At 39.5% G+C, this 13,379-nt stretch overlaps 1 protein-coding gene across 2 annotated transcripts in view; it reads right to left on the bottom strand.

Moving 5' to 3' along the window:
• Window positions 1-13,379, bottom strand: part of LOC123365905 (hormonally up-regulated neu tumor-associated kinase homolog A-like) — a 40,906-nt gene that overhangs the window by 5,727 nt on the left and 21,800 nt on the right. For both annotated transcript variants that reach the window (XM_045008931.1, XM_045008932.1), the window contains exons 6-7: window positions 11,633-11,768; window positions 9,939-10,116 (exon numbers count right to left, since the gene is read on the bottom strand). In XM_045008931.1, coding sequence (XP_044864866.1) covers window positions 9,939-10,116; window positions 11,633-11,768 — 314 coding nt within the window. The remainder of the gene's footprint in view (window positions 1-9,938; window positions 10,117-11,632; window positions 11,769-13,379) is intronic.

Below are 13,379 nucleotides of genomic sequence, written 5' to 3'. Positions count from 1 at the left end.
AATAAAAGATGTGACCTCACCCACCTTGTCTCTCAAACATCCCACTGAACAGTTTCCCTGCCTCATTCTTGCTGAGCATCTGCTCCCTGCTTAGTTGCTCCTCCACTCAGCACCTTCCCTGCCTGGACCCACTGCTATTAGCAACCTCCTTCCTTTTCTCAAAGCAAGACCCCCACAATGACTGTTCTGTTTCTCAGCAGCCTCCTGAACTTGTTGAGTTTTGACTAGGGATTAGAAATACATTGTAGGGAAATCAGGACCTGGCAGTCTGAGTAATGGGGAGAAAGGAAATCCTGCTGTTCTACCATCGGTGCTTTAGCTCTTGAACAACTAGGGTTCCCACCATCAAGTGTGATGGAGTGAACTGGCTCGCTTGTTACTTGCATTGTGACTCTGCCCCCACCCTCCTGCTGTTCAACATCCAGCCAGCAGAGGGCTTTCTAAATCCCAAGGGTCAGAAAATGGAAGTACAGCCTGAGGTTTGAGGGGACTGGACTTGGAACAGAGCTGGAGGCTGCCTGGGCACTGGCTGCAGAGGGAAGGCCAGGCAGCAGGCATCCTGAAGGCTATAAGTCAGACACACACCCTGTTGCTGGCACGGGACTAGAAGTATCTTCAGCAGAAAGATACAGAGCTGGGGGCTACAGGCAGAAAGACGACGTAGAGAGCCCCCCAATGAGACTTTGACCTTATTACCACTGTGTGTCTAGCCTGCCCTTAGGGGGTTTGAATTAGCAACTGTTGGTCTATCTGATGTTGTAACTAGGGCTGTCAAGCAGTTAAAAAAATTAATCGCGATTAATCGCACGATTAAAAAAATTAAGCACGATTAATCACACTGTTAAACAGTAACAGAATACCATTTATTTAGATATTTTTGGATGTTTTCTACATTTTCAAATATATTGATTTCAGTTACAACACAGAATACAAAGTGTACACTTCTCACTTTATATTTATTTTTTATTACAAGTATATGCACTGTAAAAAACCAAAAGAAATACTATTTTTCAGTTCACCTAGTACAAGTACTGTAGTGCAATCTCTTTATCATGAAAGTCGAACTTACAACTATAGAATTATGTACAATAAAACCTGCATTCAAAAATAAAATGACGTCCACTCAGTCCTACTTCTTGTTCAGCCAATTGCTCAGACAAATAAGTTTGGTTACATTTGCAGGAGATAATGCTGCCCACTTCTAGTTTACAATGTCACCTGAAAGTGAGAACAGGCATTCTCATGGCACTGTTGTAGCCAGCGTCGCAAGATATTTACCCGCCAGATGTGCTAAAGATTCATATGTCCCTTCATGCTTCAACCACCATTCCAAAGGACATGCATCCATGCTGATGACGGGTTCTGCTCAATAACGATCCAAAGCAGTGTGGACCGATGTATGTTCATTTTCATCATCTGAGTCAGATGCCACCAGCAGAAGGTTGATTTTTGTTATTGGTGGTTTGGGTTCTATAGTTTCCGCATCTGAGTGTTGCTCTTTTTAGACTTCTGAAAGGATGCTCCACACCTCGTCCCTCTCAGATTTTGGAAGGTACTTCAGATTCTTAAACCCTGGGTCAAGTGCTGTAGCTATCTTTAGAAATCTCACATTGGTACCTTCTTTGTGTTTTGTCAAATCTGCAGTGAAAGTGTTCTTAAAATGAACAACATGTTCTCGGTCATCACCTGAGACTGCTATAACGTGAAATATATGGCAGAATGCAGGTAAAACAGAACAGGGGACATGCAATTCCCCTCCCCCACCACCACCCCCAAGGAGTTCAGTCACAAATTTAATTAATGCGTTATTTTTTTAATGAGCATCATCAGCATGGAAACATCCTCTGGAATGGTGACTGAAGCATGAAAGGGTGTACAAATGTTTAGCATATCTGGAATGTAAATACCCTGCAATGCTGGCTACAAAAATGCCATGCAAATGCCTGTTCTCACTTTCTGGTGACATTGTACGTAAGAAGAAGGCAGCATTATCTCCTGTAAATGTAAACAAACCTGTTTGTCTTATCAGTTGGCTGAACAAGGAGTAGGACTGAGTGGACTTGTAGGCTCTGAAGTTTTACATTGTTTTGTTTTTGAGTGAAGTTATGTAACAAAAAAAAATCTACATTTGTAAATTGCACTTTCACAACAAAGAGATTGCACTACAGTACTTGTATGAAGTGAATTGAAAAATACCGTTTCTTTTATCATTTTTACAGTGCAAATATATGTAATCAAAAATAATATACACCTTGATTTCAATTACAACACAGAATATAATATATATGAAAATGTAGAAAAACATCCAAAATATTTAATAAATTTCAATTGGTATTCTATTGTTTAACAGCACAATTAAAACCGCGATTCATCATGATTAATTTATTTGAGTTAATTGCGTGAGTTAACTGCGATTAATTGACAGCCCTAGTTGTAACATTGTAAAAACATGTTTTTAATCTAATGTCCCATGAAAAACGTTGGGTATAATTTGTGGGAAAAACAGGTCTCTCAAAGCTTGAATGCATTTCGTAAGTTAGTAAAATGCTTGGAAAAGTTTGAAGCTTACCAAACTTCTGTGAAAGTAGAATAAATTATATTGTAAAAATAAGAATGGATTAAAGAAATGTTGTATGTACCTTTAAGCAGAAATAAGAAATGTTGAAATACAGGTGCCAGGAAAAGAAACATTAGGCATAAACAATGGTGCTAATGGCAAAACATTAACAGAAGATGGGTAGTAGTTAGTAAGGGAATAAAATATGCATGCCTAACCCAGGTAAACTTATCTGATTCTGCTTCTCTTGTTAAGTTCTCATCCTTTTATCTGTATAAATAAGATAGTTTGTGTCTTGCATGGGGCTCACATTATCTGGGTGTTATTAGCAGAAGCGCTGTGCTAATAAAACAGAGTGGTCTGACAAACTGTGAGTCCTGAGTCTAACTTTGACACTTCAAACTCTTAGGTTAGTCCATGCCTACTACACATTTGCAACACCCAAATCACAATTAAATAAATTGTCTTTAGAGTGTATATAAAAACAAAATAAAATATGTTTAATTTGACAACATATTGTTAAAACCACACTATATCAACTGGGAATATGAGATGTCATAAGTGTTTTAGGCAAAGCAATCAAATAGTCTCCCAGGATTTTACACACTGCTTGTTAAGAAAACAAATTTTCATCTTATGTTTTGCAAGCTGTCACCTTATATACAGTACATCAGAATACTTGCCATGACTGGTTTTACTGCCAGACCTCTTAAGAGCTAATTGGTTAAGCACCTGGGCAGGAAGCCTTTTGGCAGAAACACTGTTTTCGACAAGGGCTAGCTATAAAGTTCTGGATGGCAAATTATAATCATTAAGGCTCTCTTCTACAAAAGAACACACATAATGCAAATACATTGCTTGGAGAAATTACCGTGCATGAAAGGACGGGCCATGTGTTATATTTATCCAATGGCTTATGGCTCAAATTTGAACATGGAAAGAATCTTTTAAGGGTCAAACTTTCAACAGGCTTCTGTAATTGCACTTACAAAAATTGGACTTGCGTCTATTTGCTTTCACCAAAACCCTTATCTTCATGTAGAAGAGTGTAAAACCAGCATTTGCAAACACAGCTACTCATTCAACTTATATAAACACAGTTTGTTGTACATGCAAAAGAATGCACTTGCAATTTTTGCAGTTGCAAATTAGAAGGCTTGTTGAAAATTTGTCCTTAAGAGTTTACGTTTTTCTTTGATTTTGGTGTGGAAACACTTTTGATTAATCTATTGATTGGAGCAGGTTGAATACTACAAAAATAATGTTTGTGAATATTTGTTTGAATTGCAAGCAGTTATTTGGTTTGACCATGTTACTGTCTTTTTATGATATGCCATTCATGAACATTGTTGCCAGTGTTTATGTTAATATTTGGTGAATCTTTTAGTTCTTTTTGGCCAGAATTTTCTCAAAGGAGTTAGGCACTGAAGTATCATTGAATTTCAGTGAAAAGTTGGGTGTTTTATTCCCTTATGTTCCTTTTGAAAATCTCAGCCTCTAGGAATATCCATGTTCAGATGAAAGCAAGAGTACATGCTGAACATTTTCACCTGATCCAAAAACAATGGAAATTTGTCCTCAATCAGGCCATATTTGCTGATTTTTTCTTTGCTATGCATTGGTTACTCTCCTAGTTTTGAAACGTTTTAGGCTCCAGTTCTGCAAACACTACTTTGTGTGCTTTCATTTTTATGCACCTGTATATTCTTATTGAGCTCAGGGAGACTACTCTTGCACTTACAGTAAAGCACATGCATAAATTTGCAGATCTGGGGCCTTTGTTATTCAGCTGTGGATTGGAAACTATATTTTGTGATTTAGTGACCAATCACAGACTGCGACTAACAAATAGCAAATATTTGGCTTTATTTGGAATAAAAAGAGCATCTATCTGTCCTCTTTAGGCACCTTTGATGAAATGTGACATACAAACATTAAATACCCACATCATTATAACTAAACTGCTGCAATATCGTCTCATGTAAATTCCAACCAGAAGACCAGACAAACTAACAGATGAAAAATCCTCCCTCTCCACCAATTAGCCACCCTCATGCCTCTCCCCCACTTTCAAATACTTATGGGGCGTGAGAGTGGGTGAGCTGGAGTGAGTGCTCTGCTGTGTGCTCTACAGGCCTTTGGATTTGGGCTATTTCAGACCAAAGCAGAAAGGCTGCACAGAGAGAATGTTGCAGTGAAGCTTCAGAACAGGTACCTTTGCAGGTGTTGGCAGCACAGTCCAGTGGCACTGGGCCTAGGACTCAGCAGACTTGGGTTCTATGTCTGGCTCTGACCTGCTGTGTGACCTCAAGCCAGGGGATGGATCACTTGATGATTACCTGTTCTGGTCATTCCCTCTGGGGCACCTGGCATTGGCCACTGTCAGAAGGCAGGATACTGGGCTAGATGGACCTTTGGTCTGACCCAGTATGGCTGTTCTTAACATAACCTCTCTCTGGTTTTGTTTCCCCTACTGCCCTTTGTCTGACCTGTCTCTTGGTGTATAGCAAGTTTTCTTTCTTTCCTTGATTATACTTTTATAGTTTTTGGCCTGAGTTTTGCCTTTTTGTAGACATAAGCATAAAATAGCTGTTGCTAAAGAACAGGCAAGGGAATACAGGGCAAATATGACCATATATTTAAAAAAAAGGTTGATCTAGATGATACATATTTTAGGATGTTAAGGGAATTGGCAAGTGGACTGTATCACTACTAGTTATGATTTAAGAGACCTCATTGCGAGGAATGATTAGAAGAGTTAATCATGCGTATGGCTTGGACAGGTAAAAATTAAAAGGTGAACATGATCAGTTACAAATATTTTTAGAGCATAAACACCAAGGTAGAGAAATTATTTATGGTCTTGCAAAAGGGTGTAACTAGAAGTAATGGGATGAAATTAAGAAACAAACAATTTGGGCTGAATATCTGGGAAATATCTACCAGGAAGATCTATTGAGTTATTGAATAGTCTCCAAATAGAACTGGTAGAAGGCTTGAACCTAGGAACTTTTAAATGTACACTTTACCAACCACTTATTAATGAACAATAGGGAATGGATCTGCAATGGCAGGGCTATGGACAAGATGGGACTACTCATTTTTTTCCATTCATAATTTTTGTGATTCTGTTATTCATATCTGAATCAGCTGCTAAGCGAGTCAAGGGATTCTTAAGTTACCTGGCTTTGTCCCCATTGCAGTAGTGACATGTGCCCTGTTTAAATTTATGACTCATTTTATTGCAGAACACATATACAATTATAGTGAAAATACCTATTATTTTTTCTCTTAATCTGATCAGAAGCCAAATGCTAGTGAAGTGTTTTCATTACATTAATTCCCCCATGTAGGATACATAATGGGAATCCACCCATTTAGGAAAACTAGTTTCAATGATGGCTTAAGAAAAAGTGATTAAAATAATGGGAATTTCCTGTGAAAATTCCTCTATTTATTCCTTATTTTTAATAATTTTATTAAAACGGAGTCCTGTGCTTCTATTTATTTTTTATTTGTAAATGTGTTGGAGGTATTTTGGCCACTTTTAAATATGATTTCTAATAATTTAACATCTGTAACTAAGAACTTACTGGTTTAAACTTTTATTACAATATCTTTTGGTGATTATAATTTTTAATTCCTAATTGTTCCTGCCCTCTCCCTGGAAGAATGGGCTATGCAGGCTTCTTCCTCCATTTTGCTGAGTAACCTTCATGAACTGGCTCTGAAGCTGCTCCGAGGCCTATGGATGGGATTCCTTCCCCCACTAGGTCCTGTTACTCAGGCTGGGCACAAGGTTTATGAGTTGAACTTGAAGCATGTATATATTAATTAATCTAAATGAGATTGTGAAAATGCTTTTCTGGGCCAGCCTGAATGTGCAAAATCCAATCTGCAGCTAAGCAAATCCTGCCATCATTTGTGCAGGGTGCACGTGTATCCAACCCACCCCTTCTACACCATGAGGGCCTGATCCCACACAAGTGAAGTCAGTGGCAAAACTTCCCTTGACTTAATGAAGTCTCTAATTTGCACTAGTAATGGGAAGGAGGAAAAGGTGTCTAAGGAACGTAGCTGAGACTGTGGCTGGCTTTCTTTTATCCATTTCCTGGAAGCAAGTCTGGTGCATGTGACAGGGTGCTTATGATGGGGTGGGGGAGGCAAGGCTAAACAGCCCTGGGGGTCTCTTTTGGTTTGTGTCCTATGTTCCTAAAATCATATACTTCAGAGCTTCCGCTGGTCGCCTGCAAGGGTCAGGAAAGGATTTTGCCCCCCTCCCCCTCAGTGTATTCCATTTTTTTGTCTCTTTTCTCTGAAGTACAAGGGATGACCATGGCTGGAGATGGGACATTGGACAGGGAGGGCCAGGGCTCTGAAGTGGGCCCAAGCATTCTCTCTCTAAGGTGTGCTCTCACGTGCTCAAGGTCTAATTGATTGCCATATGCGGGGTCAGGAAGGAATTTCCCCCCACATCATAACAGCAATGTCCTTGGGGTTTTGTTGCCTTCCTTTGCAGTGCACGATATGGGTCACTTGCCAGGATTATCTGCGTATCTCTGAGTTAGGCCTTGTCTGCGCTTGCAGCAGTGTGTGGGGTATGTGTAGCACATGCTGTAGTGAAACACAGGCTGTGTTCGCACTGTGGTGTGTAGCTACACCCAGAAGTGAAATGGTCTGGCAGTAGGAAGGCAGTGGAGAAAGGCTCCAGCTGCAGGTGTGTTTTCCCCCTTTCCCCACTGGTAGAGCCATTGCCCACTCCCAGAGCCTTTCACTGTGCCGGGGAAAGACTGTCGCTGTCTCATTGCTGCTAGATCTATGCTACTAAAAACAGGAGTGTAGATGTGAGAGGCACTGCTTGGGTGCATTGAGAGCCATGTAGGGTGTATACCCCAAAGTTCTGGCATGTCTGTACTCTGCTCACCTAAGCAGTGCCTGACCATCTACTCTGCTGTCTATACTCATGCTGTACTCCTGGGGGAATTCTGTGCCTCCACTCTCATTCAGTCCCTGCCCCAGTCTGTCCTCCCGCACTAGACTTATGAGCCCTGTCTGACCCTCCCAGTAGTTTCATGCCATCTGTCTCTCCATAGTCCCTGTCTCCTGACCTGGCCCAACAGGAGCAGTGAAGGCGGCACTTCAGGCTCTTTCTCTTCTCTAGCTGGCTGGGAGTGGCTGCTCTGTTCTAGCACCACAGCATGTCTGGTGGGCATAAGGCAGAACTGCAGCAACTTCCCAGCCAAAGTTATTTTCTGCAGAGGCTGGCTGGGAAGGCTGCTCGTTTTAGTGCTATAGCGCCCTCTGGTGAGCAAAAGGCAGAACTGCAGCAACTTCCCAGCTGAAACTATTAACCTGAAAAAAATAAATTAAAATATGTGCAGCACATTAATTATGTGTGTGCGCACTGGTCCAGAATCCCTCCAGGAGTAATGCTAGCTGGCATTCAGTGTCTGCGCTCTGTACTGTTCCATAAGTATAGACATACATTTAATCATTTCCCTGCCATTGCTGGGACCAGTAGCGCTGGAATTGGGGGGGAGGGACAGCGGGCCATGGCCCCCCCACTTTTAAAAGTGGGAGGGCTGTGCCCACCCACTTTTTACCAGCTGAAGGGCAAGCAATGGTGTGGGGAGGAGGTGGAGAGGAATGACTGGGGGGCAGGGTTTTGGGGGAAGGGGCAGTGCATGGGCAAGGTCTTGGGAGGTGGTGTTGCACAGGGTGGGGTATGTTTTAGGTGCCTGTGGGCCCCCACCACACTTTTAGGGCACTTCCACCACTCCTGACTGGGTCCTTGGCCACTGGTGCACCTTGATCCTTCTTGTTCTCTGTACTACAGTATAGCTTCCTGTGGGCTGTAACACTTTGGTCTAATATCAGTTGTAGGGTTTAGTGTGCAGGTACGGAGTGATCTTGGTGGCCTATGATATGCAGGAGGTCAAACTAGATGATCTAGTGAATCCCTTCTGGTGTTAAACTCTATGAAACGCTTCACAAACTTTTCAGGTACTCCACAACTTCAGGAATGTAGACCTGCACAATAGGATGCCAGGAGTGAGCGGGACAGGGAGTAGTGCTGCCATTTGCTTAGATAACTCTCTTTCCCTTGTTCATATGACCGCTTTCCCATTCCACCTCATGCAGGATCTTGCCTAAGGTGTTTGTGATTTGACATTAAAGAGCCAGATGCTCAGCTGGCGTAAATTGTCATCAGTTCTTTGACTTCAGTTGAGCTATATCAGTTGAGGATCTGCCTAATAGTCTTTCCACAATAGCTAGTTTTCAATTATTTATAATTCAGCAGATACAGTTTTTATTTAAATGAAACTATCAGGAGAGGTAAGGACCCCTGCATCATGACCTGCCAAATTTAGATTTTTGGGAAAAAAAGAAGAAGAAAACCAATTTTTTGAGTTTTGAATAAGACTATGTGGGGCTACCTCCACTCCTCCCCATGGTGAGATGGAATTAGAATGGAAACATGCATATGCTAGAGTAACTCCAGGGCTATGTGCTGGGATGCAGACCTAGACCTACTTAAGCTCTGCTCACTAATTTCTAGAGCAGTCAACTGGACCATCTCAAAATACAGTTTGTCCGAGGCTAAGACTTTGACTGGGATTCTAATCTCTGATGTGCATTGTTTAGTAATTGAAACATTCCCTACTGCACTTGTATGTTAGAAGTTGGAATCTGGCTTCCTGTCTGCCTCATTTCTGCCTGAAGCAAAATTTTTATGACTGAACTGTGAACCCCTTAGTAAAAATGGTTGTAAAAGAAAAGCTTACAGACTTTTTAGCTAATTGTGGCCTCAGCAATTATTGCTATATAGTATTTTCTAATCTTAACTTCCTTCTCTCAGTTAGTCGGAGTTAAAACCTGAACCTAAACTACAGTGGTAGAAAATCTACAATGCACACAGGAGACAAGAATGGAAATGTGTAACTTTTCAGACTCCCATTCACTTTAGTGAACTTAAAATTAGGCCCTCACTGACCAGTCACAAAAGCAAGGTGGTGTGAGGTCAGGCAGAAATGAACTTTCCTTTTTCTGATTGGAAAAATCATCTCTTCTATAAAGAAACAAATTCCCATTAACATTGCAACTGTCAGGTCCAATTTGATTGCTTGCAGAGAAAACAATATACATTTTCTCTGGGAAAAAATCTGTTACAGTAATCACCTCTGAGAATGCCACGAATGAGTCTCTTTAGACTGTACATGTGGCTGTACTTCTGTTACCAATTTTTCCATAGTTTGCAGCATTTGTGCTATACATAATGTATTTAAGGCTCACACAAGCCCTCCTATTGACTTTGTTGCTCACATGAGTAGAGTGAACAGAGGTTGGTCCTTAACATGCTGTTTATGAATTGATGTCTTACCTTCATTGTTTTGTGTTCTTTTTGATACTTGGCCAACTTCTTCAGTAATAAGCAATAAGAAGCCATGATAGAAGATGGTTTGTTATTTATCAAAACATTGATAACTTCTGAAAGCCTGAGCTCCATTGTTTCTGTCATGTAGTTTAGAACAACAGGGTTCAGTTCATCAGGACGAAGTCTGAAAAATTAGGAATGCTCATTTTAACAATAACAACAACAAAAAACTCAAACCAAAAAATGTACAAGTGTAGTTGTATGGATTTATAAGTGAGCAGTGCAGTCATCAGTGGGCTATAAGTAATTTGACAGTCCGGATACTCAACATACTTTACATGTACAAAACTTTGAGATACAGAGTTACATAACCTTAAATATTCTGTTGGACAACCTCAAGTTCATTGCTGGGCTAAGACTCAGTTACAACATTGTTAGATATTCCACTGCTGATGCAGAGTGGATGGATTAATTTGAAAGGATGTTCCCCAAGATTAAGATTGCAGCATGACAAAAAGCTAGTTAATGTTCTGTCATGATCTCGTTTGTTTGTTTGTTTGTTTGTTTGTTTATTTATTTTTTGGTCCTCAACATAGGAGTCTGGGAGGGAGTGATACGGAGAAAATCTGTGTGTGGAAAAGGATGGGAAGATCTGAGGAGGCTGGAGGATCTCGAGTAAATAAAAGATCTTAGGGAAGTTGGAGAAGATTTTTATACATAAAATTACTCAGTAAAGCTACAATTAGAAATAACTTCCAAATAGACATGTAAGTGTTTTCATAAGCAGATTGAATGAATTTGGAGGGGGCACTTTAGAAATGTCTAGATATCTGGTTTAAAAAATTCCAAAAATTCTTTTCCAAACATTTTTATAGTATTACCGGAAGCAGGGACAAAGTCAATACAGCTGGTTTGAGCCTCACCATAAAGGAACTGCAGGTCAGATTTTTTTTATCTGTTTCATGGGTGCAAACCCACTGACTTCTACAGAATTGGGCCTAAACATTTTCCCTAAATCAAATGATTCTTAGTTAGAAATAATGAAAGCTCCATCACTGAAATTAGATCTTTTAGAAGAGCATGAAAATACTAATATGAAACACTAATTACTAAAACTGTGAAGGTGGAGAATTCATGTATAAAGTGTCATATTACCTCTTCAGATACAGATAGTTAAGAAATAATAAGACAGTGGGCCAAATTTTATCCTCAGAGTGGGAGCTGCGTGTGCATATATATGAGAAAACAACTCGCCTGAAAAGGCAGTGTTTGGTGGTGTCTTGCATCTGTTTGCACACGTCTGCTGTTTAATAGGTGCAGTGATTTGACTGGGAAAACATGAAGTACAGTAGAGCCCAATTTTGCAGATATGTGAGATATCAACGTAGCAAATTCAGCATAAGTTTTTTCAAAATCTCTGAGATGGGAATATACTGTGTAATTTTGTAGTGAAGAAATAACTGGAATCAAACATTCTAGAAATTTAATGTCACCAATTAAACATATCCAGAAAAAAATTAATGCAATATATGCACATAGCAACATAAATGCATTTTTTGTGTACTTTTTATGTAAAGCAGAGCTAAATTAATGAAGGATAAAGTAAAATTTTACTAATTATTGGTAGTACTAGGATTGGCCAAAGTCTCTGAAACTCCACGGGGCAGATACAAGTAAATGGAAGAGAGATTTGAAATTACCTATTTTTATATGTAATAGAATTCAGTGATTTCCCGATGAATACTTCATTCAGCCATTTATCTTTCATTGCGTCTTTAACAGCAGGCCGCTTAGCAGGATCAGGTTCAAGTAAGGAATGCATGAAGTGCACAGCTCCTGTACAGAAATTCAGATGAAATGGCTTGACCTCTATAGTAGTGTCTGTTTATTCAAACAGTGAGAAGTTACTCATGTGCAGAGGCACAAAGTCAGCCCTATTCTGAGGATCTCGGGCATGGTCAGGTATTTAAGTGGGTTATATGCAGAGGTGCCTGGGAAAAGATTTTCCTGTCCTATGAAAAGTTTTGAGATGGCAAAATTTTTTCCCATCCCAGATCAAGATGAAAAGTCAAAATCTTGAATTTTTTTGCAGAACAATGGCACAAAAAATATTCCAGATTGGGTGGTCAATCAGAATGTTTCTTTTTGATAATTTTGAAACGTTTTATTTCAATTTCAACCTTTTAAATATTTTAAAACATTTTTAGTATATTTACTAATATTTTGAAGCAAAAAGTCATGTTGAACTTATGAAACTTTTAGTTTTGAAATTGTCAAAACTATTTGACAATTTCAAAACTTTCCAAAATTTTTCAAATCAGGAGATTCATCAGAATTGACCCATGAACAGTGTGAGTTTTGACGAACTGGCATTTTCCTTAAAAAATATAATAATTTTTTTTTGTTCAAAAATTTCTGACCAGCTCTAGTTATAAGTCTTGGGCTGATCCTCTGCTCAGTAGTAATTTCACTCACACAGTAAAGCTAATCTCACTAACAAGATTTATTGTTTTGTGTGCTTTTGGCACATTTTAGCACTCATGACAGAGTGCAACTAATAATTTGGCTTCATCCATTTGTAACACGCACAGATGAAGTACATGTAAATATCCCTGTCTGTATATAGTTCTGCTAATGGACCTCAGTCTCCTCTTTAATACTGCTAATATTCCATTTTTGGCACATTCCTGAGCAAAAAATGCTAAATGGGGAGTTTTAGAAGTGGAAAAAAATGTTAGATGAAGATTAGACTAGGACCATAACATTTATTTCACCTGTGACCTACCTTAGAAGAGCTCAGGTCTTCAGGTATGAAAACCTTGTTCATTACTTCCCTAACATGTCTAACATCCAAATAGGAAGGTTATCATTTGGAACAACTGAAATTTTCACACTGTCCCACTAACAATAGCTTTTAATGTAGAAAAATAGAGGATGAGATAATACACTTCCTGTTAACCAGCCCCTTTATGATGATTAAATGACATAAGAAAGCATTAGAATGATGAACATGTATGGTATTTATCCCATCAACGTTCTTTGGAAGCAATCATTTAGCTTATCATGTTACCTCAACATTGTAATTCTGAACTAGATCTAGACAGATTCAATGATCTGGAATTCTTCACTGCATCTATACATCTATACAGAGTTTGAGCTCAGGCAGATTCTGCTCATCCTGACCTCATGCAAAGTTAAAGTTATGCAACAGTGGAAAACTTTAATATATGCCAGTGGTGAACTGGGCAAAGCAGAGTCTTGCTCTACTCTGTGTCCTGCCCTTCACACCCTGCCCTTGACACGAATTGAAACCAATGGAGTTACACTCATAAAATTGCTGTGAGAAAACAACCCAAACCTGTAATGTGCAAGCCAGATGATGCTAAAATGTTATCAGTACAACTGGAAGGAGAATGTAAACTAAAACCAGAGGTACTGAATAAAAGA

This window comes from Mauremys mutica, chromosome 3, assembly GCF_020497125.1.
Source record: "Mauremys mutica isolate MM-2020 ecotype Southern chromosome 3, ASM2049712v1, whole genome shotgun sequence".
Classification (NCBI taxonomy): Eukaryota; Metazoa; Chordata; order Testudines; family Geoemydidae; genus Mauremys; species Mauremys mutica.
This window is presented reverse-complemented; position numbering and strand designations above follow the sequence as displayed.